The sequence below is a fragment of the Apium graveolens genome, chromosome 3 (assembly GCF_009905375.1).
Source record: "Apium graveolens cultivar Ventura chromosome 3, ASM990537v1, whole genome shotgun sequence".
NCBI classification, from domain to species: Eukaryota; Viridiplantae; Streptophyta; class Magnoliopsida; order Apiales; family Apiaceae; genus Apium; species Apium graveolens.
The window spans coordinates 2285255-2313161 of NC_133649.1; the positions used below are offsets into that span (position 1 = coordinate 2285255).

Below are 27907 nucleotides of genomic sequence, written 5' to 3' on the forward strand. Positions count from 1 at the left end.
AATTAGGGCCATATCTGTGAGCGTACTCTTTTTGTTACTTGAGGCCCATTACATGCAAGACTGCTGCATGAGAAATAAAACTCACTTTGTCAGCCTAGGCAACTCCATGGTGGGGTCAGTTCGAAAAAGTTAGCTAGGTATACATTAGTTGTTAACTTATATTTATAAAAATATCAAACACTCTTGTTCTTATCGACGTGGGATGTTACAAACACCCCCTCTTGATCTCACAAACACACAAACAGAACCCGGGCAGTGCCTCTGCACTTCCGGCCGAACAGAGTTCTAATACCATTTATAACACCCAAGTCAACGAACTATTGCGTACCGGACCCGACAACCCACCACAGATCAGTCCGAAAAAGCTAGTAATTTAATATACATTAGTTGTTGACTTGTATCTATAAAACTCCGAAACACTCTTATTCTTATCGATGTGGGATGTTACATCGAGACACTGAGATGCCATCAAACTAAAAAAGTCTGTAAAACATAAGATTCAATGACAAGGAAGACAAAAGGTTGCATTATACACCAGAGACCATTTTCAAGTTGCTACGAAACTCATCAGCAAGACGTCACAGTGATTTACTGCATTTTAGTATCACAAGAACTCTTGGAGACATGATATCAAAAATTGTGATCATCTCTCTGCAGGCATCATAGACTCTCATAAGCATCCTGCTAGTTTTAAGAAAAAAATAGCATTTGTTCATATTAATCTTAGCCTCAATAGATATGTCCAGTAAAATAGGTCTATTTTTCCAACACTGCTATTGTAATCATGCCTCTATTCAGTCTGTTACAGCTCTAGCAAATTTAAACATGGCACATTAAACCAAAAAGAAAAAGAAAAAATTATACATGGCACTAATATCCATACAACTTCATTTAGAATAGGCCAACAGAATACACCGAAACGCATGAAGCTGACTACTACTGGGCTGTGTGTGTATGTGAGTGTTTGGATTACGTGCACACACTGTTAAAGAGTATAAGATCATGTTCGGGCCTTCCTCTACGTATCTTAAGGTTTTAGATGGACTAGTTACTTAACACACAAAACTGATCCCAAATACACATGAACATGAAAACTGAAAGTTACACTATGACAAAGAAAAGTATGACGACCGTGATAGCCCTGCTCTGCCTTTGCTCCAGTTTAATTACCCGCCATTTGCTGTCAAAAGAAAATGTTAAAGATGACAGAGTTTTTTGAAAGATGACAATAAGTGAAGACGCAATAGATTTGCATTATGCTTACTAAATAGGAGTATATAGCAGTGTCATGAAATTGAGGAATCATCAGCTGTTAAACATAAGCAGCAAGGTTGGCTTTTAACGAGTGAATCTTAGAAGAGACGAGAAATTTATCTAATTATGCACAAACCAACCTGTCATATTGCTTCAAGAACAACTTGTCTTCCATGTCTCTCCGACATCAGAATTAACAATGACGATGAGTTAGTATCTGCGTATGAACGTTAGAGGGGAGAAATAACAGTTCAAAGAAAGACTTAAAGTACTTTCATAAGTGATCAGAAAACAAATTAAAACTAATTAATAACAGGTAGAAATAGAAGATCCACATGCAACAAAGTAACATAACTATTAATACTTCCCCAGTCCTAATATCTGAGAATGAACATGAGAGAAAAGAATTCTAAGCATAAATCCCAAATCAGTGATAATGGTCTTGTACCTTACAATTCTTTTAACTGGACAACTGGACATTAACGCGTAAATTGTCTTCTAAAAAGACAAATTATTTGCCTCCTAATGAACTAACTAATCGCAAGGGAGTTGTATAGCATTGTAAATCTTACTCCAAACACCACCGCAGCCCTTCCCCTCATCCAAAGAATATACATCAAGCTTACCAAATGAACAATAATCATGTGCCATTAAAGTAAGAAGTTCCCTCATATTCACAACTTTAAATCTCTCTTCACTACTAAAATCAGAGCGAAACTCAGGCAACAACTTGAAATTGTTACTTGTGGCGTCAAACTTGAGCGCAGTCAAATTAAATTTAGCCTTGTACTTCTCCAACGAGACTATGGTATAAGGCGTCCAATAAGGACAATCATTCACCATTGTAGTTGGAGAGCGCGAAAACGTTAATTCTGAAACAAGAGTTTCATAATCATGATCATGAAACTGATAGTGCATCCATGAATCGGAATTAGAGGAGTAAACAGCATAACAAATCCGTGACAAACCAACCGATTCATAACAAATTCCCACTTTATAATCATTATTTACAGGATCAAAACCGAATCCAGCTTTTTTAAGACAATCATAACCTAATGTCGGAAGCTGAAACTCCTTAGACTGACGAATTGCAGGGTTCCATAACGACAAAATGTCGTTACGACGAATACAAACTAACCCCTTAGCACAACCAATCAAATAGGAAAACTGATCCCCAACGCGAAAGTCTCTTGGAAACGGGAAAAAGTAACAAAATTGTATGACTGATTAGCGACAAGACAGTCATAGTGATCAGGGTTCATATAAGTGGTGTGTAGGTTTACATATTTTGGATTCGAGAATAGAGATAACCATGATTTACATACGCACTTTAAACGTACCAAAGATTTGATTGGAAGGCGTGTCAATATCTCTGCTCTGATCAAGTCTTCCGGAATCTCCCGGGAGATTCTAGTAGCCATATATACTTTTTAACTTGCGGTGCTTATTTTGAAGAAACCCTAATCTCACAGGATTGGACAAACCATGTCTCTAACCGTATACAATCAGAATCAGAGTCCCAATCATGTCAAGATCCTAAAATATTGTTTACAATGCTTACCTGCTTTCTAAATTTTAAGATTAAAACTGCATGTATTATGTTCATGATTAGTTCATGTTCCCATACCAAAATATCAAAAAGTTTTACATCACTTATTTATAAGGCTCCCACCGTCTGAGAGTCCTTTTCAAAACTACCGTCAGGAAAATTAGATGACTGTTTGGTAATTTTTTTTAATTTATGTATATTTTCAGATATAATATATAAAGTTAATATTTTCGAGAAGGTTTGATGATGAAACTAATAGCTACTTCTTGCAAAAGTTGAAAACAACTTTTTCCAAAAGTAGGGGGACATACTTTTACTAATAACAGCTTTTAGACAAAAACGCTTTTCCACACAGCAGTTTTTGGAATTTACCAAATATTTTTCTGACAGTTTTTCAGCAAAAAACTGTTGTAGCTGTCTGCAACAACAATATCAAACGGGGTTAATCTGAATCAGTAATTCTGAATGATTAATATTTCTGAATGATTAATACTCAGGATACCAACCAAATGAGATTTATTAGGGGTGTATTCAATTCTGATTTTAGCGAATTTATAATAATCTAATGATTATTGTTGATTTTGGCTGATTTTAATTGTACGCGTATTTTAGTTGAGTTGTTAAATAAATCTCGCAGAATCTTGCTGATTTGAGTAATGATTTCAACAAATCCATCAAAAACTCTTGGATTTTTCTAAGATTTCTGAAAATATAAATACACTGAAAAATCTATCAAAATCTACAATTTTATAAAATATAAAAAATCCATGAATTTTTGAATACCACCAAATTTTAATGGATTTTTTAAAATCAAAATTGAATACTACCAGATTTCAATGAACTTTTTAAAATCTAAACGGAATACCCCAAATTTTAAAAGACTTTTTTCAATCTTTATTGAATATCATCCGATTTTAAATAAGTTTTGAGAATTAAAATTGAATATCCTGAGATTTCAAAATTCAAAAAAATCTTTTAATATCTCAATTAAATACACCACTTTAAATTTTGGTCCATTTAAAAAATCGGAAACTTATAAACACTTGTGTAAGATTTTTTTTAATGATACTAAGCCCGTCCAATTTATTGGGCTCCGGGCGCCCGATCTCTTAACCGGATCATGAGTCAGGAGGGACTATAGAGTGACTATTTCGTAGATGCTCCCGGAGCAAGGCTAAACATAAATTTAGTATTTTTATATTTTTATAAAAAATATAGTAAGTTTTCTATTTTACAATATAGTATTTTAGAAAAACAAATCATACAAAATGCTAAATATAAATGTAAAATAAAAAAGTTGTAAATATTTTACTTTTAGTTTAAATATAAAACGAAATATAAATAAGCGGTAAAGTAGATATTTACCGTAAAACGACATATAAAATGTTGCATTGAAGGTTAGTCGAATGAAATTCGGTCGATCACAAGTTCTATTTTTAATATTAAAAATCACGATTTTTCTAATGTGTGTTAAGGGCACATTATAAGTACGAACTCCGGTTAGTTTGATGCATTTTGATTGGTTCTTTAATTATAAATTTTAATGAATCCCTGCACTTACAACAACTTCACTAATGAAAATGTACTAAACTCATAAAATTTAGTACTTATTGTGTGTTTGTGGGCACACATTCGAAAGACCGAAAAAATCATTTCAATAATTAACTAATGATTTTAGTGCTTCTGGGGAAGCTTAAACACATTGACCATCTATAAGAGCAAGTGCAGCGGGGGCCTATTTGAGGTCTGGGGACACGTGAAGTGACTTGTCCCCTCCAAATATGACACTGGACAGCGTTGCACTAAATTATAGTAAATGGCATGGTGTCTCTTCCCCGGGCCGGGACACTTGGTTTTTCTATTATTATTTTCCTCCACTTTTCACAAAAGCTGGACCCACCTGCTACTCAAATTATAATCAGAATTCATAACTAAATATAAACGTTGTAATGTTAACGTTAATAAATATTAACGTTGTTATATAAACAGTAACTTTTTTTTCCTCTTATAAATATCAATCCCCGAGTCACTATTATTTACACTCTTTGATTCTTAAAAAAATTATACTAGCAAAAATGAATCCAAAAAATACCCCATCTTCAAATCAAAATTCAACTCCTCAAAATCCAAACCCTCAATTTCCATATCCATACCAAAATTCCTATTTTCCAAACCCACAAAATTTTACCTTTAATTCTCAAAATCCGAATTCTCAATATCAATTTCCACATTCTCAAAATTCTCAATTTCCATTTTCATATCCTCAAAATTCTCCATATCAGTTTCCATTTCCTCCATTTTAAGTGAAGAACCATCTGTCACATACGAAACATATATTCAAAACAGTATGCAGATGCGTGATAGACGGCCCCATCGTCGGCTACAAAATGACTTGGTTGAGCATATCTCGCAGTTCAACGAGAATCGTTAAATTGTAACGTTTAAATTTTATGTTTTCTTGTGTGTTGTTTTCAATTTCATATTTTTTTAACAATATGATGCATTTTAATTACGGGTCATAATTTTTATTTTAGTGACATTTTTAAAAAATTAATCACTTTAATTTTATTATTAAAATTTTTGTACTAATAAATTAAATATAAAATCAAATAATAAAAACAATTATTAGATATATAATATACTAATAATATAAGGAGTCCTACACAAATGTGGGAAGTGGGCTTAGCATTGGATAAGTTGGGGTCACTTTTTTTATGGGGTCATTTCGGGTGACGTGGCGGGGAATGTGTAAGTGTCCCCGGGGGGTTGACCCCGAGGGCTGTGGATGCTCTAACAAGTACTATTGGCTATTAAAGTGTGGCAAGATGGAGAAATGTTTTTATACCTAGTGTTATAACGGAAGCAAGAAATATTATAATAAACTTAAAGAAAAGATCATAAATAGGTAGAAGAGAAAAGTTTTATTGATCTTGAGGATACAGATTACAACTTACGTTTAGGTTATTCCGATACAGATTACATAATACATGTTTTAGGTTATGCCCTAAAGAGTTTATATAGTACTCTCTAGGCGGTTACAGAAAAATCCAGAAAAATAGATCCAAAACAAATAACCCTCTAAAACCAGATTCAAGACATATTCTAACAATCTCCATCTTAACTTGAATTCTCTCACAAAAAACAGGTGTATCAGATGCACCACAATAGTGCCAGATGTACTAGAAAAACTCTTCTACTTCATATATTGCCCTAAAATGGACAATCAACAACTCCGAACATTTAACAAGTTCAAATAATGTTGAAACTTATTATGGGGAACCGACTTGGTGAGCATATCAGATGGGTTATCGGCAGTACCCACTCTGCTTACTTGTATTCTATTCTCACTTCTCAGAAAATGATATCTTACATTTATGTGCTTAGTCCGCTCATGATGGACCTGATCCTTGGCTAAATAGATTGTACTAAGAGTGTCACGATACACTATAGCTGATCATGATGTAGACCCAAATCATTGACCAAACCTTTCAGCCAGATTCCTTCTTTTGCGGCTTCTGTCAATGCCATGTACTCTCTGCTTCTGTAGTAGATAAAGTCACCGTAGGTTGCAAAATAATTTTCTAACTGACAATTGAACCACCCAGAGTGAAAGCATAATAAGTCATAGATCTTCTACTGTCAACATCTTCAGGATAATCAGAGTCTGAAAATTCTATCACCAAACACTCTGTATCACTTCCATAAATGAGACTAACATAAGACGTACCTTTTAAATACCGAAACACCCTCTTCACAACTTGTCAATTCTCCTTACCTGGATCACCCATAGACCTACTAACAACACCGACAAATTGTGCAAGATCGGGTCTAGTACAGACCATTGTATACATCAAACTTCTTAATGTAATAGCGTAGGGAACTCGAGACATGTACTCCTTCTCCTCAGCAGACTTAGGTGCATAAGCAACAGCCAGATGTGCATTTGCATCACTAGGAGTATCTATGAGCTTTTCTATAGACATGCGAAACCTTGACAGAATTTGCATCCCGCTTTCACTCATGTGACCGAGCCTCATGTGCCACAACCTGGTCATATTTTCCTTTTCAATCTCGGAGGACGCAACAACAACAGAACCTATTAACATAGAACCTTGAAAAAGATACAAGGTACCATGTTTAACACCTTTTAGAATCACATCAAAATCCTTGCAGACATGTAAAAATCCACCTTCACCTTTAAAACTGAAATCCTTGTTGTCTAACATACTCAGAGATATCAGATTTTTCGTCATCAGTGGGACATGCATAACATCATTCAATATGCAGTAATTACCATCATGTGTCCGATGTTTAACTGAGCATATTCCAACCGTCTCACATATAAAACTGTTAACCATAGAAATTTTTCCACTGTCTACTTGCTCGTAGGTTGTGAACCGCTCCCCACGCGGACATATATGGTAATACGTTCTAGAGTCAAGAATCCACACATCAGAGTGATGCGTGTGATTAACAACAACTAGAGCAATATCTTCTTCAGAATTATCACTAGCTACAACAACAATACCTGCGGCAGGTGCCACCAATTTATCATATTGCTTCTTTTTCTTAGGACAATCGGATTTCCAGTGCCCCTTCTCATTACAGTAATTGCAGACATCATTAGATTTCAAACCATTAAGAGCTGGTTTCTTGAATATATACTTCCCCGACTTTCCCTGCATGGTACTCCCGCTGGCTATCAACCCAACAGTCTGATTATATGCACCTGTATCAGCCGCCTTATGGCGCAGCTCTCTAGAATGAAGAGAAGATATAACCTTCTCTAGAGAAATAGTATCTTTACCAATAATAAACGATTGCACAAAATTCTCATATGATAATGGTAAAGAAACTAACAGAATTAAAGCAACATCTTCATCTTCAACTTCAGCATCAGTATTACACAATTCTAATAAAATTGTGTTTAACTGATCTAAATGATCTCGAAGAGGCGTACCTTACTGCATTCGCAAACTAAACAGACGTTGCTTCATAAGCAACTTATTTGTTAAAAAAATTGTCATGCAGAGACTTTCAAGCTTCAACCATAAATCAGATGCGGTATCCTCCTCCGCGATTTCAGTAATAATATCATTTGCAAGGCATAGCAGAATTGTTTAATGTGCCTTTTCTTCGAGATTGGCCATCTCAGTACTTCCAGAAGCAGCCGATTTCGTGTTCAACGGCGCCCAGAGCCCTTGTTGCTTTAACAAGACACACATCTTGATCTGTCATAAACTGATACTATTCTCATAGTAAATTTGTAGACCTTCACGTTAATACCGCCAGACATCCCAAACATCTTTCTCCCTGAACCGAAATTCAAACCCTAGAATTAGAACCAGATTCGTGATACCAGTTTATTATAACAGAAGTAAGAAAAAATATAATAAACGTAAAGAAAAGAACACAAATAGGTAGAATAATTTTTTTTATTGATATTGAGGATACAGTTTATATATCTAAAAGTCTAAAATTTATGTATCTAAAATCTGAAGAATTTTCTATGGAGTTCTTATTTTTTATTTTTTGTGGAGTGCTGGAATCCACTTACGTTCTGAAATTAAAATATTATGTAAAATATTGCAGAACACATTATTTTACGGATCGTTTTATATAAACATCGTTATTTAACAAAAAAATTATGCAAATCTCATAAATTTTACAAGAAGAACACGTATGTTCTACAATGTCAACATGTATGTTCTGTAATGTAAACATGTTTTATAGAATATCATGTTTTGCAATTTTCTACTCATAAACGGTACGTGTTTTGCATTATTTTTAATTAAAATAGTGATGTTTATGCAAGATAATTCGTAAGATAATATGTTTTGCAATAATTTATATTATATTTTAATTGCAAAATTTAGGTGAACTCCAGGAGTCCACAAAAAACGAAAACTCCATGGAACTTAACTCTCCAGAACCAACTTTATTTCACATATTCTAATTTATCGTCTTATAGTATCTTTTACAAAATCTATTATCTTTTTATCGGAAATTGCATCAGTCCTATAACAAGAAGCTACGCCCATGAAACCCTCGCATCAAATCTCAGTCGAATTGAGATTGATTTATCTAATGTGAATGTAGTTCTATCGCAGGTTCTAGAATATGCCCTGAATCTGGCTTGTTTTTGGATTTTTTCTGTAACCGCGCATTTAGAGTACTATATAAACCCTTTAGGTTATAACCTAATGTATTTTGTAATATGTATCGATATAACCTAAACGTATACTGTAATTTGAGGATATTATTTGAACATCAACTATTTTTTTATAGAAGAATTTAAATATTATACTGAAATTTCACTACTATTTTTAAAATTGAACGAGTATTAGGTAGGACCGTAAAGACCATAATATTAAATCGATTAACTAATTACAATCAAACAAGCGTAACCTACTTTTTACCATTTTTTTTTTGACAAAATGCTTTTTATAAATTGCATCAACCAAAATTACAACTTAATTTCAATAGGAACAAAACTCCCATCGAAAAAACACAGCCATGATTAAACAAATAAACGAGCTAAGCAAATAGTCGCTTATGTTTTCAGACTGTTTAACATCATGAATCTCACGATTCTTTGAATGAAAAAAGATTAAAATAGCTTCCTGATCGATCATACATGCACCAATCCTGGAACTAGTAATATCACAAATGACCTTCACATACGCACCACCTGTAGCCCAATGTTCAGAAGCACCCAAGCTATCTACATGCCTAAAACCAGCTATAGACAAGCCGAGGGTGAAAGATCTCAAAAGATGAACACATTTTAGTTGTGAAAAGTAAGCTCTTGTAATAATCGGCACCAGCCCAAATTTAATGCACGAAAAACAGATCTCCCACAAAACCACATAAATCATTTTCAAAGTAGCCAGATTAACCCAAGCATGACTAAGCAAAAACATAACAAACACTCCAAAAGGAGAGACAGATACACACTCCAAGAGGAGAGACACACAAATACCCAAAAAAAATGGGTTTTATTGAAAAGAAATCAACGAGAATAAAAAAATGAAGGGATTAGGGCTTTCCACTGGAGAAAACCAGTAGAAGCCCCTCGATTTACTTGAAAATTGACAAACCCTAGGAGAGGGGACAGAGGAGGGAGGCGGCTTCTGGCTTTTTTTTTTACCATTTTTTTTAATTAGCTGCAATATACTTGCTTGAGCAATGTGACATGATTCAAATTGCTTTTATATTAAAAACTCAATTTCCTTACATCAACTTATCATATCCACAGACGACGCCACCACACACACCATCTTCCTAGATTTGTCAAGATTTACAATTTTTTTTATTTTCCGCTAATGGTTATCAAATCAAGTTTAAGTTGTCATTGATGAGCTAAACAAAGATTTAATTTATATACTAAAACACTTGTCAAATGTTTACGCTTTACACCACTTAATTAGGTACTTAAATACTAGTAAAACGTATCTGTCAACTATCACGCCGCCTTCACCACGTCCGGGAAAACATCACTAAATTTGTATAAGCACTAATGCACTTTTAATGCATACTAGCCTTACAACCTATGCGATGCACGAGTCTTAATTAATATTTTTATATTATTTAAAATAATAATAAATTGTTTTTGTGTGATAGAAGGGTCTTTATTAATACTTTTATATTATTTAAAATTATAATATTTTTTTTGGATTATTATCTTATTAGTATATTTATAGATAATAATATAAATATCTGTTGTTGGCGGGATTCAAACATGAATATTGGGTAGTGTATAAATACAAATAAATATTTGTTGTTGGTGAGGTTCGAAACCGGGAGTTTTAGTAGTGTATAAATATTTGTTGTTGACGGAGTTTGAACCTGGGAGTTTAAGTAGAGTATATATTTTTAGTATTTGAATCTAACGGTCTTGATCACTTAATTAAAAAGATCCAACAGTCATAAATGGGATAATCAAACCAACCAAAAAAAAAACATACAAAATTATACCATATTGCGGTTATTATAATATAATATAGATAAGTATATAACTCGTGTAATGTACGGTCGTTTTTATTATTATATATTATAAATTATAATTTTAATAATATGTTACTTATAGAATTCGATCTTATATTACTTGAATAATAATTTTTAAAATTATATGTAACGATTTTTATCAATTAATTTAACAATGACGGTTCTAGATTAAATGACCAAGAATTAACAACCAAACTTTTAGTATTCCGTCTTTAATATAATAGTAAACACGATACTACTACTTGCGGTTTACCTTGGTTCAAGTGATTTGCAGGCTATTGCGTGAGCCTATGGAGTTTAACCGGTGCGCACGGATGGGTAGCGACTGCGATTTCCCTACATTAAAAAAATAAATATGCTATAATGGTTAGGCTCATGCATCATTATGCATGTCGCAAATTTTGGTACAATGGGGAATGTTTATACTTGTAGCTTCAATGGGATCAATAATGTTTTTATCCGGATTCCGAACCTATCATGGATTCAATAATGCGTATCACTTTTGCAGGTCCATTTGTTAGTTCAATTTAATTAAATTTCTTAAATCTGGGTTCTTTTGAATTTTTCACGTAATTTAAGAGGTATAAAAGAAATTTTTTCATTATTTTTTAAATTTTTTATGTAAATATAAATTTACAGTTTTATTTTTAAAAAAAATTGAAAAAATATTACTCCCTCCATCACATTTTTTCTTTCCGTAATTTTCGTTATTAATTATTTTAAAAATGTTGTTCATAATTTATATTTACGGGACATTGATTGGCTGAGTTCCTCCTCTTTACCCCTTGTCGAGGAAAAAAAAAGTGACAAAAAAAAGTAGTTCAAAAGAAGGACAATTAAAAAATTAAATAATATTTTAGGAAATTATTGAGTCAATTAATTTAATTAAATAAAAATTGGAATTTTGTTAGGGTGCCCAACATCTTCTTATATCGAAACTTTCGTGTCGATGGTTGCGCTACACTATAAAAATTTTAGTTGCGCCTGCTACACAAATGACTGTTTTTGGCTTACTGGTAAGCGCTAGGATCCAACAAATGGTATCTGAGTATGTCACGAGTTCGATAATTTGAAGAGAATTTACCTTGCATGATCTAAACAAACAAATTTCGATGTTATATACGAATATATAAATTTTAGCTAGGGGAATTAACATATTCAGAATTCGTAAAATTTAACCAAAACAATTAAATACAAAGTTTACTAGCAAGCAGCAGAAGAGTGGTTATTAAGGGGAACATAAGACTGTTTCTTCGAGCTGTTCATTATGAACTGAGGCTTGGCAGAGGTTTGTTGCTTAACTGCAGGCTCACCAGCTCTCTCACAGGAAGGGCAAATGCTAAGCGTTGCTGCAGGCAGTTTCGTATAAAATCGCGGTGCTGTAGGCTTCAATGCCTTGAGCTCTTGCACTTCCTTTTGAAGCTTTCCATTTTCGTCTGTTAATGTTCTGCAGATCTTCTTTAGCAGTCCACAATCTACCTCAGTTTGTTTCAGCTTGGTCCTGTTAATCCGTTCGAGGGTGTTAATTGAATGGAGTTATGGTACTTTACGACGATCATAGCAAAACATATAACAAAGCAATGTATGAAAGAACTGATAATATTAGCCGGAAATTTCCCAGCAAATGATCAAGTTTGTCCGAACACACTTTCATGTTCAAATTCGGATTTGATAATTAAACGAATCGAGTCGAGTCCACCTGAAACGGCCAACTCCAGTTTCGTTCACAAATACTACTTGGAACCAAAACGGTATGTTAACATTAGGTCAGATGTTGAGATAAATTTATAATACAAGTTCCTGGAACAGTCAATAGCTAATTTATTTATTTATTTTTTTACTTTTTTCCCCCGCTTTATATTATTGGTCCCGGGATATAAACCATTTCTAATAGGTTTAATGACCTTTTAAACCTCAAAATTTGCACTTGTATATCCATCAGTTCCCATAATTCATTACCGTACCTTTTTGCCCATCAGGTACCAAAAACATAACCTTTTACCCTTAGATCGGCCGGTTTTCACCCGATTTTTCTCCCGGTCCAAGGTTAAAAAACACATTTTGGATACTTGAGGGCTGAAAAAGTACACTTTTAAACTTCAGGATTTTATGAGTACGTGCAAATTTTGAGGCCGAAAAGGTCATAAAACCTTTCTAAATTCTAATAACTCATACAGTATATAATTCTAAATAGAACCAAGCACCAAGAATAAATACTATACGCTGTGTTCGTTTGCCAGAATGAATGATCGGAATAATATGCGATACGAATACTTTATATGCGTACCTGGCTCTTCTGTTCTGAAACCATACTTCTACTTGTCTAGCCCTCAAGTTTAGCTGTTTCGCCAACGCCTGCTTTTGCTTCTGATCATATCAAAATGAACAATCAATTTAGTTAAATCTCTATCGAGATTTTAACCGAATCATATACTATCTTAACGCTCGTATATAAAATAATTATTAAAAAACTTATGGAGCTGATATATACACATTCTTCGTTTATAGGTGCACACCCTTAGTTTATCTGGTCGACTTAATTTCGATAAAGGGTGTGCACCTATAAAGTAAGACTTGTACGTATCAGCTCGGAAGATGTAACACCTATAAGGGGAGAAGAGTGTGAATTGAGAAGATATACAGGATTGAGGGTGATATGTTCTTTGAAGTTTTCTTCTAAAATGAGAGACTGTTGTTTAGTAAGTCTAAGTTTCTTTCTTGCACCACCTTCTTCCTCAGTCTCTCCGTTTCCTGATTCTTCCGAGTGAGACATACCGGATATGTTCGGTTTCATTTGATTTACTGTTTTAATATTCACTTCTTCACCGCTCGCATCTCTGTCTCGTTTTACACTCGAAGAAATAGACGATATCACGCTAATCGAAGAGGCTTGTCGATTCAGAACCACACCGGGTTCAAGTTCCCCATGCACTTGATCGGAAGACAAGGCTAAACTGAGACTCGTAAACTGATCCGGAATAATCAATACCTTCTTCTTGTGAGTACGATGATGATCAAGCTGAGAAAACAAGCTAAGACTGAGGCCAGTGTTATGCAGATCCTCAAACGCCATATCAGAATAAAAACTTGATTAGATTAAGAAAATAATGAACACAGACTTGAGAGATAAGGAGAGTAGCATTCACATATATATATAATGGAGATATGAAAAAGAATGATTTGAGTAAACGAATCTAGACCGTTGTAGTAAAGTTGGCCCATTTTCCTTAATTTCTCGAGTTGACCGAACTCTCTTGAAATGCAACATTACGAGAGAATCGAATAACGACTCTACTTCATGACATATATATGTCATAAATGATAAAATTCTCAAAACGGTTCTCAAAATCGTTCCCAAATGCTGATGTTAAATAAACATACTCGATAACTTTCTTATAATGAGATGTGACATATGCGCCTCCAAGTTAAAATAAGTTGAATTTGACTCATATCAAGTTAAAATCATCAATCTATTGGATAAATTCTTAAATAGTACATTGACTTGTGATAACAATGAGTGGATGAGTGTATGAATACAGTCATGATCCAACATGTATATGGGCATGCAGCATGTTGGCAAGTAATCATATGTTCATTTGTATAAGCTGTATAGTTGCATGAATTTGGTTACACAGAAAGTATTAAGTGAATGATGGAATCAATTTCTTGTTCTTGGCAGCATGGTGAGCAAGTAAAGAGTCTTGTTGGATTTTAAGTTTTTTGTCCAAATTGTGAGACATCCTTCATGAGAGGCAATATTGGAGACCCATAAGTTCAATGCATTTTGCTATGGACATGTCTTCTACAATAGATGAATCTTGCCTGCTCTGAATAATGGGAAACGATTGTTACAGCATATCGTATTCGAAAAAAAATGAAAAATGATTTGTATTTTGAATCGACTTTCAAAAAATTTCTCAAAACTAAATTGTAACTAAAATAATTGATAATTTTTCTGATAATAAGATGAGACGTTGCAGGTATACATGTGCGCTCTCAAATTAAAATATTTTAAATATCGTATCACGTTATTTGGGAACCTAACAATACTTTATCAGAAATTTCTCCGTAATATTTATAAGAAATAAACCCCGCATATAAGTATACCAAAAATATTTTCCACGTTACGCTATGTTACAACGAAAAATTCACTTGTGACCGACCCATATTAATCCTGATACGATAATATGGATGTTCAAATTATCGTTTATAATGAACTCGGAATATAATCAAGTTAATGAAATTTGTTTTTAAAAGGATTCGACCATGAATCTTTAATCGGAAATTTATTTTCGAGTAGTGTTAGATTACTCAAAAATATTTCCAAATTTTTTATCAGATAATATGAAAAATACATGACAGTTTTTGATTTGTGAACACATATTTATGTACGTGTGATCTCATATTATCATTAGAAAAGTTGTTATCTATAATTTGACACATAAGTAATTGGACTTTAAAGAATGTTTTGGATTTTTTTTTGAAAAACCTAGCATTTATCTCTTTATTTTCACAATCCGGGAATTAGAGAGTGGTTGAATATTACTCCCTCCGTCTCATAATAATCTTCCTCTTTTGACTTTTCGTACTGTTCATGGTAAACGATTGACTACTAATTTACGTCTAATATATAAGATCAAACATAGTCATGAGTGATTTTGTTGGATTCGTATATATGAGTACTTTAATATAATGAAATTTTTATATTTAATACTAATACGAAATTAAAGATATTAACAATCAAAAGTGTACATTAGCAAACATGTCCAACACAAATAGTAAACGTTTTCAGGGACGGAGGGAGTACCAGCAATATCCGGTCATCAAAACATAACATAAGGTAAAAATACCAATTTTGAAATGGTACATTCTCAATCAATTAATCTGCCGACGGGCCAATCATGTCCTGGCAAGTTTTAATTTTGAATTATTTTAAACAAAACTATTGCACATATGATGACATTTGAAAAGGTTGAGATCATAGTCCAAGTATGTTAAGTTGCTGATTAGGTGTTGATTATGACATGATTATGATCCCAATCTTCATTCACAAGTTTGCTAATGTGTGCATATCAACATTAACTTTGAAAATCAAAGGGAGTCTAAGCATAAAGGCAAAATAAAAGTGTTCATAGTAACTAGAGGCAAATTTATATACAGTATGTGATTATTACTCCCTCCGTCCCTGCCAATTGCTATCGTTTCTAACAGAGTGTCCGGTACACATTTTAAGATAAATAAAAATTATAGTTCTATATTTTTTTTAAAATTTTCTTTTTTTGAATTATTTTTTTAAAAAAGTTATTGAACTATACTTTATATTCATCTTAAAATGCGCGTCGGTCACTCTCTCAAAAATGATAATAATTGGTCGGGACTGAGGGAGTAATATATTTAATTAAAAATAAATAAAGTGATAAAATTAATAATTATGATAAATCAATTACATAAATATGAACTATTTTGATCATAAACTAAAACTCCGATTAATGAAAAGAGAAATGTTATGTTCCCAAATACTGTTCCAAAAATGTTTCAAAAATGCTTAATTGGCAGGATATTATTGGTTATTATTTCATTAATGATATGGATCCCATGTGCATATACATGAATTATGACAATAACATTACGCCATGTGTCATTTTACAATATTTTTTGGAACCGTTTTTGGTTACCTAGCACTACTCGAAAAGAGAAATGATATCGTAATAAATATTGTACAAAAATATCATTTCAAGATCTAGAACATCTATGACATGGAAATCACAAAGAATAGTTAAAATTTAACAAATATAATTTGAAGAGGATATGGAGCTTGTTTGCTGTTGATTTTCCAGAAATGCATTTAGATTGTCATTTAAAGGCACTCCTGTATTTTTTTAGTTTGTGTGTGTGCATCAGCATGAACTAGAACTACTAACTTGTATTGAAACTATGACCACTTTCTTATCTATGTGTTGTGTAAAATCTAAACTAGCTAACAAAATCTGAACACATTGTGAACTTCAAAGAGTATACCAAAACCAGGCGAAAAACCGCGGTAGCCGGAATTGCTCCCCAGCTCTTCCAGTGGCAATAACTCTCTTGTTGATGTATTGATATAGACATATGTGCAGATGAAAATTGATCAATGTACACGAATAATATGAGTCAGCGTAAATCAATTATTGAATCCTCTGTTTCAAAATGAGGAGGCTCGGTTAGTGAATTTTGAGGGGATTTGTTCGATATCGTCCCTGAAAATTGAATCTAATGCTCAATATATAACTAGTAGTGACTTCATACATAGCAATGGATTCTTTAGCAATAGAAACAACATATAAGTAAAGAGAGTTATTGGTTAAATACCTGAAATTATATCATCGGCATCTTTAAGCTCGTGATCATCCTCATTCGTAACGTGGTCTAGGTGCCCAGATATAGGTGAATTATGATGGGAATTGGATTTTAAGGTGCTAAATCTGGAGCGCAAATGGTCATTAAGCTCTTGTAGTTCTTTATTGTTCGGTGAAGATGATTGAAACTGACAATAGGCTGAAAGTAAGATTTCATGAATCTCTTCCAATTTTCCAGAATGCTCATCCTGCCTATCCATCTCCATAACAACCTGGAGAAGCACGGATTTAAGTAAATACACAGAGCGGTTTTTAGAAGACAAACTGCTTTTCAAAATGTTCCCAGTACCTGTGCAGAAGGGCTTTGAAATAGTGGAAAAAATCTTTGCCTGCAGTAGTAGTGGAAAAGGAGAGTGCAAATGATCAGTGCAGTGGTGAAACTCAAAGAACATTCTGCATTCTTGTGAGAGAATACTCCCAGGACAATTGTTTGCGTCAGCAGCAATGAGAAGATTATTGCATTATGTGCAGTAGGCCAATAAAGTCCACCAGTGTCGTATTTTGTGATGTACACATTGATAAACTGAAAGGTGCAACAGTACATTGTTTGAACAGAGTAAATTATACAGACCGCAGTTTTAGCCTACCAGAGGAATAACGACAGAAGAGACAGGAAAGACGAACTGGTCTTTCAGATCAAGTAAAACGAATACAAGAAACTTTAAACGTATTACATATTACATATTCCAGTTACCTAAAACGTATTATGCAGTAAAATGTAGACAAGAAACTTTAAGCATATTCAACTTGACAGAAATAAATAATGCAGTAGAAATCTTTTTCAAATACAGAAAAATATTGCTACATCAAACAGCCCAGATTGTGATAATTCTCCTACATGTATATCAGACCGCTTAGATGAGAGCACTTGAAGGTAAATAAGGATCAAACTTGAAGTTGAATCGCCCTAGAGAGAACATCCATTAGAAACTCACGATTTCCTTAGCAATTAGCATTGTTTAAAACTCAATAGCTTCCGAAACAAGAAATAATTAAATCCAAAGCTTCTAAATTTATTTCTCATATTTAACATAGACTTCATAATTCCTATTTCTTAAGTGACTCCAAAGTTAAAACTTGTCTTAAAATATCAATCACCATTAAGGGTTAAATGGCAAAAAGATCACTCCACTCAAACTCAACTTGCAACTAGGTCATCTAACTCTAGAAACTTGCAGTCAAATCACTAAACTATTTAAAACTTTCAATCGAGTTACTGGCGTTAGAAAACGTTCAAAATCAAACAGAAAAATGATGTGTAACGCTGATGTGGCTCTTAAAGAGCTAAAATATTATTCAACATAGACCTGACTTGCAAATGGGCCATCAAACTCAAAAACACTTGCAATCAAGTCATTAAATTATTTGTTAATTTTTTTTTCTTCACTTAATTTACTTCTTTCGATTATGAGATAATATTATTAATTAATATTATAAGAATAATAATATAATTGATATAAATAATTAACATAGAAATTTTATTGATAATAATTTAAGGCGGTGAAATTGTTAATAGAATTAAGATCATATACACGAATTTGATGATTTTTTTATTGTATCAAGTAAAAATTACATTTGAGAAAAGAAAAAGTAAAACTTAAATTATTTTGTCAGTGAAATTAAATTGTAGGTTATATGCTAGGCAATGAAAATAATTCTTTTATATTTTGTTTATTTTTAAGTTATTTAAGTAAAAGATAAACTAATTAAAAATTTTGATAAAATTTGACTTATTATTATTAAATTAATAATTAAGACAATGATTTTATATTTATATACAAACTATGGTTTATTTGTAACTTAGTTAATGGTTATGAAATATATTTTTTATGTTGAATGACTAACTTGTAAGTTTTTCGAGTTCGATGACCTATTTGCAAGTTAGGCATAAGTTTAATGATATTTTTGCTATTTAGTCTCTTAGTTCACACGTCATTTAAGTTAAATGGCAAGTGATGCGGAGCTGATAAAAAAATATTTAATGGACTTCCGTTAAAGTCAAACTCAACTTAACGCACATGCAAGTTTTAAAAATTTTAAGGACCGGTTTGCAAGGTTTAATTGGTTGAATTACTCATTCTAAAGTTTTTCGAGTTTAATGATCCACTTGCAAGTTGAACGTCAATTGAGTGAAGAAATTGCCATTTAACCATCGCCCCGTTAAAGCACATTCTTCTTCGTAAGCTTAAAAGGAACTCTTCAAAATCCGAAAACATTATGATACTCTAAAACTAATAATATTTTTTAGAATTGGGCCTCCCTAATTAATTGCAATCTGTAAATTTTCGAGCAATTACAGTTTTGTAGGTAATTTAAGTGAATAATGTGGAAATGAGAATAGAACCAGTCATGGGCAATCTACAAGTTTAACCTTATTTAACTTCGCCTATAATGATATTAGCATAGAGTTTCCTTCCATATCCCAAATTTACTCACATGTTAGAAGGTGACATTTATGCTGATATTACCAAGGCAATATGTTAACGAGGGTTTTTGGGACAGAAAAAAGTGATCCTAATGATTTTTTTAATGTTGTAGTTCTGCATTTGTATTCGTTATAGTGTATAGAAGACACTAGTATCAGATTAATATCGAGGTTCTAGTACACTTTCACTTTCTCATACACTCCTAACAATTTACACAATAATTGACTTTTTAACCACCAGGAAGAAAAGCAAAAAACAAGATTAAGAAAATAATGCCTGCAGTGACTAGAGGCTATCACTTTGTGTATAAACGGTATTGTCAACTATAGAGCGACAATTTATAAGTATGTTCTGCCCTATGAGAGTGTAAAATGAACACACGGTAATATGATAGAGCAAACAATAAAGCAGTCAAACAACAACTGAGTAGCCATTATGTAAACTGTCAGATTTGAAAAAAAGAGTGTCCTCATAGAACTTAAAATATGCTCACCTGATTACGGTACACAAGATAGGCAAGTAAGAAGTAAACCATCAAGAAGGGTAACATTAGAGGTGCCGTAACAGAAGAAGTGAAGCCTAGCAAACCAAACAGAAGAACTCTTGGAATTTCAGTGTGGTAAGGAAAAGTCATTGGACCGTATGAGACAACAGTCTTGCCTCCGAATACGAGTCTATCTAACCAATGGCACAACAGGACAAAAGGCTGCATTAGCTCGCTAGCCAAACCCGTCCACCCTGATGTTAACACGTAGGTCATGAAGAAGACTGCCTGTAAAAGTTTGATTTCATGGTCAGTACTTGTATAAAATCACATGAACTTCACATTAAGACCCTTGCTCCAATTAGACAAACTAAGAGTGCTGAAGAAAATGATATAAATAATCTATAAATTAGAAGAGTGATCACCATTGATGGTACTCCATTGGCAAGTTGTGATGGAATGTCTTCCAAACTAGAAATTCTATCTATACTCTCCAAAACTGATCCTGACAGAATATTTGAAAAGAAGACATTCCAAATTATGAAAAATAAAACTTTGTGACATGCACTTCTTTTTCTGCCACTACGGGCAATAGGACCCTCTAGTGCTGCTAAAGTCGACATTACTGGTGGAACAGCATATAGAAATAGCATCAACATCACACTTGGTAGATATCCAGTAACCATATCGAAGATAAAGTTCCTAAAAAAACAACGAGAAATTAAAATGCATATAATGTACTGTAATCAGGAGGCTACAGAATAATCATACTTGTTAAATATATATTTTACTAACTGGAAAAAATAAATCACAAGACACTAAGACTGTAGAAAGGTCATAAGAAGTAGGGTACTCTGGATAGAAACGAATGGTACAAATCACCTTACGAGGAATGGGAAACGAATGTGGCACACTTGGTGTAGTTTCGTTTAATTTTTAAAATACTTTATCTAATAAAATCATCACAATCTTATATAGCATTCATATGATATGCATGTTCGTTCTGTCTTAAATTGTTCTATTAAGAATATGAACTTCGACATGCTGATAACTTAAAACTTCTAGGTAAGACTTAAGAGTAAGAAGATCAACAATGTCTTCCAAGAGTAAGTGAGAGCATTCACAACAATTCCAGTTAATTAAATTTAGGACCTCAACTCAGCTCCGTCAAACACAAATCAATTAGCATAGGCTCGCAAATATACTATATGAAAAAAAAATTCACAATTATGAAAAATCAAACTTCGTGTCATGCACTTATTTTTATGCCACTATGGGCAATATGACCCTCTACTGCTGCGGAAGTCGACATTACTGGTGGAACAGAGTACAGAAATAGCATGCTTCAAGTATTGCATCAAAGTTTGTGTTGTATTTACTGTATAAGCTCAAATAGTTTGTCAAACTAAATTCAGCTTTGACATGTTGAGATGCACCTGATTTCATATAAATAAACTGAAATTCAGCAGGCTTCTGAAGCCTGAACTTGACAATACTACCTACCTCTTATTGCTCAACCTTCTCACGAAAGCAAATTTTTCCTTAAGCCTCTCTAGGTGGACAAGACTTTGCACAATCGACACAGGAACGAAGAAGAAAATCATTAAGGCAATAGCAGACAAGTGAGTTCCTATCTTGCGGACCCAAAGCAATCTGTATGGTACACAAAGATTTGTCCAGAATACATCTGGCGGCTCAGGAGCCATATCTGTAACCCAGTGCATAGGATTTGGTGATTGTAGCGTCTTTGCAGCAACCAAAGCAGCATAACGAGTTCTGAAAAAAACTAAAGCAGCTGCACACTCCTGCATGAAAATACAAAGTGCTGATGATAGCAAATTAATCATTGCAGGCAAAGGATATCTTGCAAAATCATACATGGTTACTGGACGGATTTCAGGGTTGCAAGTAATGATTTCTAGCTAGTGCCACAAGCAGATAAACATACAGTAGACACTCAATAACTTAACCATAAGAAAATAGAATTAGAAGTCCTGACAAAGGAATCAGGCAATGGAAGTATTAAGAAGTTAAACAGAAGTATCAGAGAATCAGACATCGTCGTCTCACATTTAACACTAGTATCATCGACACCACACAGTTGCATGTTTTTGCTACAAATTTGCACGTGTATCATGTATTAATATGATACCATTATATTAAGAATGACTAGAAGTTAACACTTTATCCAAAGCAGAATTAGGATTGGAATGACCAAATCAGCCAGTGTATATGTACAACAATAGATGCACTTAAGTTAAACAGATGCGGAATGATTCTACAAGATAAAACAGTAGATATCAATAAGATTCTACAAGAAAGAAGAATAATATCAATAGATGCAGAATAATTCTACAAGAAAAAACAATGACCTGCACTCAGAGATTTGTGGTGGAATTGTAAATTATGTGAAGCTTCTGATGCACTAATATTACACCCAATTCTGATAGCCGGAGTAAAAAACTTTAATTTTTTCAGAGATAATGAATAATTGGGAGGCCTGAGAACAAACCTGAAATATACTATGTACTTTGCTTCCAACATTAAGGAGAAGTACTATCTCTTTGGACTTGTTGGTTTAGTCCTCAAATTTGCTTTTCTAAAATATATGCACAGTATTATGATACTACACTCTACAGAAACTGATGTGTGACAATTTTGAGTGGTCTTTGTGCGATTGAATGGAATAAGTCGTCCTATTGGCATTTGTATTTATTGTTGTAAAATAACTATTGCAACCAGCGTAAGGTGCTAGGAGGCAGCAGCTAGCAGCTAGCAGCTAGCAGCCAGCAGAGGATACTCGAAAGACAAACAGGTAATTACTTGGGGTGTAAGGGTTCAAACCGGGGACCCCTCGGTGATACCAGTTAAGTAAGCAACTCTCCTAAAACCTTAAGCCGGGGAGGCATTTATGGGATCATACATTATACTCAACATTCAACAATAGGAAACAAAAGTGTTTTTTTAAGCCGGCAGAAAACTGTGTCTTTAAAAATATGGTGCACCACTATTGCCAAACAGACCTCCTGCAATTGTTCTGGCAGAATTCTTCCCACGGGATATAACAAAGCAAAAGGATTGTTAATGATAGCTAAATTCCTTTGAAATGATTAATAGAATCTGTCAAATATCAGTAATAAACAATTACTATTCTAATAATATAAGCATCTAAGATTGTAAGGCATAATTAGTGTGATTGCTGTATAAGCATCTATTTCTGTTTTCTGTTCCAGCAGTGCGTTTATAGGTATTAACCTTTATTCTAGCCTTAAGTATCATTCTATAAACTGAGCCTTTGCCTCATTGTAATCTTTACAGAAGATAATATAACTGCTTTAGAAAATCTAACCCTCCTCTCTACTATCGTTCCCTCATAATATTTCTGAGAAAATATACTAATAAAATTGGGTGCATCTTTTCCCCGAAAGATGCGTCTCTAACCCAAAAGACCCGACTCTTCTTACAATTATAATCATTGTGCTTGGTGTGATGATAAGGTGCCTACTTGCTATCCACTAGGTCACGAATTCAAACAAGATTCTATCCCAAGGGAAATAGTCCCTTAATGGAAATAAAGGTAAGGCTAATTACATCGGACCTCCCCAGAACCTACTGACGAGCTCAAAAGTCTTGCGCACAGGCACAGTGCACTAGGTACGATTCTTTTTATTTTAAGTACACACAATATATAACTGCGGCGGTATACATTAGATTTTTTAATGACTCTAATATTAGATTTTGCATAAGTGCGAAACAAGTTACCTCTTCTCTTAGATCTTCTGCAAAGGCACGTCTATCATCATCGTCGTCATCATCAGAATATAATCTCTTGGAAAGGATCCTGAAAGGCTTTTCACTTATTCCACAAAGGCCGCATCTTACCATACTTGGCCCACACTGAGACACATCAGGGGCCTTGAGCATATTGTACATGTACTCTGCATCTTTCTGGAAGGATTTACATGAAAATAAAAATCTTTTGCTGGACAAATGGATAAAGATCAAAACTCATCTAATGCAGAAAAAGTTAAGGATGATACTATAGATATTAAATCAGTACTACACACTAGTAAAAAAAAAGTTGTCGAGGCATAGTGGTGAAAATCAAATCAGTGATACATTTTCGTAAGATTTTTACTCAAAACTCTAACATTTGCACAAGCCAGTAAATTGGCCTTTATCTCTTATCAGGCCATTACAACTGCAGTTCCGGAAAAAGTGTAAATGAGCACAAAAACGCTTGCATACACACGCATGGTTGATTTCTTACGGTCTAGAGGTATCTGTTTTTCATATTTTAGAGAGAAAACCAATCCATACGATATTTATTTATTTACTCATCAACATTTGGCACAATTAATCAGCGGGTCAAAAATCTTTAAAGTTACAAAACTATTAAGTATCTGCTTTGAATTTCAACTCCCTTCTATTGTTGCAGTCGATATAATTGTGGTTTTGTATGTGTTAAATAAAGAGGATGATCGACAAGAATAGTAGTACCCAATTTCTAATTCATTAAATTCTATCAGAATCCCAAAACAGGGGTGATGTCTGACGAGAGTCATACCATATTATGTCTAATGTGCACTTGTCTATTTGTAGAGCTACTACAAGAGGAGCTCAATGAAAGTATACATACAATTTATAGATAGCATGGTGTGAAAGATACACACATTGCAAGATATTTTACTGACTGATAATAAATAGAAGTGTCAAAAGTTATTTGTTTGTTAAGAGCTTACCACAAGCTTCCGAACTGTACCAGGGAGATACACCATTTGGTGTGATAAATAACTTGAAGAATAGTAATTTGTGAAGAAGTTGGTTACTGAGTCACTATACGAATGTCCTGAATAGGGGATGGCACGAACGACAACTGTAAAGAGGCCTAATTTTTGGTGATTATTGGTAATATAGGCGATCCTCTTCTTTGCAATACTTTTGCTTTCCTGGACCAGGCAAAAAAAATTACATAATTAAGAATCACGAAACACCAAGGGAAAGAGATAGTGATTATATATATACAGGATCAATAAATGATTGAAGCTCTTACAATGTACAGGAGAGCAAAGGAGCAGAAGGTTATGCAATATAACACAAGACAGTGAACCCAGAGCCTGAAAAAGAATATGTAAGATGGATTGGCACACAACGTCGATGGAGGTATGTACAGAACCTACATATACAGTTTACTTTACAATCTTATTTATAACGAAAAATTAGCCCCACACATCTCAGACTTAAAACTGGAAGCCAGTATGCCAGGAAAAAAGAATTCTTGAATCTTCTACATTAAACTTATTTTAGTCTTGCTACAACTATACATATGTATGTTGGCCTGCATAATCGAGAATCAACAAGCTTTGCAAGAATGTAAATAACTCAGCTACAGATGTGACTATAAGATGGAGAAAAGAATTATACCAGTTTGATTCTTCTTTAATATTTCCGATGGTGAACACTTCGAGTGACTCTGCACGCAGTTTCTTATGATGTACACGTTGACCAAAATAGTTCAGTGGAAGCACTACACAAATGCATAAAACACCAGCAACGGAGAACAGCCTGATACTGCATAACATGAAATGCCTTTGGTAAGCATCTGAAAAAAAATAGAAGCATAGTTCCCTGGCAGTGATAAAGATGCATGTGTAGTTCAGCATCTTAGCGTAAAAATGTTACCGTGTGCTTATATATTTGACAGAAAAACTATTGCAATCAAGCAAAGAAATGGACATTATTCATATTTCGTTATCCATAATGATACCTAAACTATATGTATCCACTACAAACTATATCAGTATAAAAATTAACACATATCAGATTGATAACTAAGATGATATTGCAACCAAACATCTAATAACTGTGAGGCCTGCTGCAAGCAAGTAAATTTAAAAGAATTAATCAGGTCAGCTGTTGCAAATTCTCATTTAACATGTTGACATGGCTTATAAATGCATATAATAAGACCTTCCTTCCACCAATGGAAATTATGACTTGAAATGATAAAACACCAGTAGAAAATTAGTTTCAGTGACAAAAAATTTAAGAAAGTGTATACTTACCAAAAAACAACTATCCGGAAAAATACAACTGCATCTAGACCCCCAGCTGTCAATACATCTTCTTCATTTGTCTCCCAGGCTTTAAATATCCAGCCAGCCGAAGGAACAAATCTGTCTAAGCAGAACTGATCTTCTGATTGTACTTGAGAGAGCCTTCGCGCAAAATAGACGCTCGCGTTACTTGGTTGTTTTCTTAATATAGAATAGAGTGAGGAGAGCACTACACACAAGGCTATGTTGATTCCAGCAGAAGTCAACAAAGCAGACAAATTCATCTCCTTTCACTATGTCCGAAACCTTTAGACCAAAATATAACATAAGGAATACTTCGAAGTTACCATGAATACTGATATTGAAGAAACAAAGTGGCACACCGGTCCAGCAGCTGCAAAGGTCAACAACCAATGTCTTATGGAATATCCTACACAACCATTGATGTATTTAAAGCATTAAATTATTGAATGTCGACCTGGTATTAGCAATTTTTGACCCCCTCTCCTACCTATTATACCGAAAGTCTGGCTTTCTAAAGCTGTAGTGAAGAACATGAGAAAAGAATAGAGGTTATCAAATAAAAAAGCGGATCAGGATATGTAACTAAATGTTACTCCTCTGTTTGACAAAAATTGAGCCCTTTTGGCAAACTTAAATATATTGAAGTCGCAAACTGTTCTAGCATTTAAGGTACTAATGACAGTTTTACTAAAACAATAATCGGCTTGGTCTATGAAATTGTGATGCTAAACTTGACTAATAAAAAAGACTAAAACAGGACTCTTTTTGCAAATACGGGGAGCTATAATACACAATCTTATACAAATAAAGTGCAGTTGGTGGTAGTGTAGAATAGGCAGAAACTACAAGCACATTTTATCATTGCGCGCTGATCAGAGCCCCAAATTCCCAAAGCAAATAACAAAATGAATCATTATGAGACCAGTAATAAAGTAGCAGTGTGAACGGGACAAAGTCGAAACCAGGATTTCAAAACAACCAAAGCTAAAATGAAATAAGGTTGCTAGGCAGTGTTTAACGAAAAATTCGACTATTTTTATCTAATAATCGGAATGAGATTGCTAACAAACCCGAGGTTAAAACAAATATAATACAAGTTAGGGTTATTTTTGTAAATACATGGAGGGAGATTCAATTATTACAAAAATGTCATCCAACATTTGTATACAAAAGTGTAATAACCTTAGGCAAGATACCTGAGATCAACCTCAGGCCCAGTTTTCTCTAATCGGAAATTGAAATATAAATTCTACTAAAATTTTCGACTCAGCCGGACATTCAGCCTAGGTTCACCCCCTACTACATGTCTACACACCTAATGTCAGGCACTGAGTGTTTCAAAAGTGAGTCTGGACAAGAGCAAGAATTAACTATTGATTCTTGTGTCTGCATGCATTTATAGCAATAATATTATTGAGCTACCTAAACTCATTCATCCAAATATTTATTTAATTAAATAAAACCAGAAAATAAATAGTTCAGGTAAAGAAAGGTGATGCATGATTCATAGATTTTTTTTTTTAAAAGACAGAATTTAAAGAATAAAAGAATAGCATGCAAAATCTGCAGGATACAAATTTATAATATGCATAAAGAATTATAATACACAAGAGGGATTCTATAATTACCTGTACCGATGTGAAATGTGTAACTACAAAAGTGCTTGATTATGAAAATGAGGGTATTTTAATTAATTACGCCCCTGTGAAGAA

General features: G+C 33.7%; 3 protein-coding genes across 3 annotated transcripts; all 3 read right to left on the reverse strand.

Annotated features, from left to right (window-relative positions):
• Positions 1-1788: 1788 nt before the first annotated feature.
• Positions 1789-4948, reverse strand: LOC141711254 (uncharacterized). Its single transcript, XM_074513656.1, has 3 exons — positions 4896-4948; positions 3115-3221; positions 1789-2477 (listed from the first exon to the last, which is right to left on the reverse strand). The coding sequence occupies exons 1-3, from the start codon at positions 4946-4948 to the stop codon at positions 1789-1791; spliced, it is 849 nt and encodes a 282-aa protein (XP_074369757.1).
• Positions 4949-11905: 6957 nt separating this feature from the next.
• LOC141710509 (homeobox-leucine zipper protein HAT22-like) lies at positions 11906-14021 on the reverse strand. The gene is made up of 3 exons (XM_074513077.1): positions 13452-14021; positions 13098-13177; positions 11906-12311 (listed from the first exon to the last, which is right to left on the reverse strand). Exons 1-3 carry the CDS (start codon positions 13881-13883, stop codon positions 12014-12016), a joined length of 810 nt encoding a protein of 269 aa, XP_074369178.1. The 5' UTR covers positions 13884-14021; the 3' UTR covers positions 11906-12013.
• A 2456-nt stretch (positions 14022-16477) lies between these two features.
• On the reverse strand, positions 16478-26690 carry LOC141710510 (CSC1-like protein RXW8). Its single transcript, XM_074513078.1, has 11 exons — positions 26181-26690; positions 25540-25686; positions 25169-25232; positions 24858-25064; positions 23878-24063; positions 21619-21920; positions 20541-20817; positions 20125-20403; positions 17495-17728; positions 17159-17417; positions 16478-17046 (listed from the first exon to the last, which is right to left on the reverse strand). The coding sequence occupies exons 1-11, from the start codon at positions 26453-26455 to the stop codon at positions 16961-16963; spliced, it is 2316 nt and encodes a 771-aa protein (XP_074369179.1). The 5' UTR covers positions 26456-26690; the 3' UTR covers positions 16478-16960.
• Between the last annotated feature and the right edge of the window lie 1217 nt (positions 26691-27907).

What these genes read in the sequence shown, in the direction of transcription:
- LOC141711254 (XM_074513656.1), bottom strand. Translation starts at nt 4,948, where the DNA reads ATGGAAATTGAGGGTTTGGATTTTGAGGAGTTGAATTTTGATTTGAAG. An exon ending in AATTTTGATTTGAAGATGGG is followed by an intron (nt 3,222 to 4,895) that starts GTATTTTTTGGA and finishes TTGTTGTTGCAG; the next exon opens with ACAGCTACAACAGTTTTTTG. An exon ending in AAAAGCTGTTATTAGTAAAA is followed by an intron (nt 2,478 to 3,114) that starts GTATGTCCCCCT and finishes GTCGCTAATCAG; the next exon opens with TCATACAATTTTGTTACTTT.
- LOC141710509 (XM_074513077.1), bottom strand. Translation starts at nt 13,883, where the DNA reads ATGGCGTTTGAGGATCTGCATAACACTGGCCTCAGTCTTAGCTTGTTT. An exon ending in AACATATCACCCTCAATCCT is followed by an intron (nt 13,178 to 13,451) that starts GTATATCTTCTC and finishes TGATATGATCAG; the next exon opens with AAGCAAAAGCAGGCGTTGGC. An exon ending in TTTCAGAACAGAAGAGCCAG is followed by an intron (nt 12,312 to 13,097) that starts GTACGCATATAA and finishes ACGGATTAACAG; the next exon opens with GACCAAGCTGAAACAAACTG.
- LOC141710510 (XM_074513078.1), bottom strand. Translation starts at nt 26,455, where the DNA reads ATGAATTTGTCTGCTTTGTTGACTTCTGCTGGAATCAACATAGCCTTG. An exon ending in CAGAAGATCTAAGAGAAGAG is followed by an intron (nt 21,921 to 23,877) that starts GTAACTTGTTTC and finishes ATTTTCATGCAG; the next exon opens with GAGTGTGCAGCTGCTTTAGT. An exon ending in TTCAAAGCCCTTCTGCACAG is followed by an intron (nt 17,418 to 17,494) that starts GTACTGGGAACA and finishes GTGCTTCTCCAG; the next exon opens with GTTGTTATGGAGATGGATAG.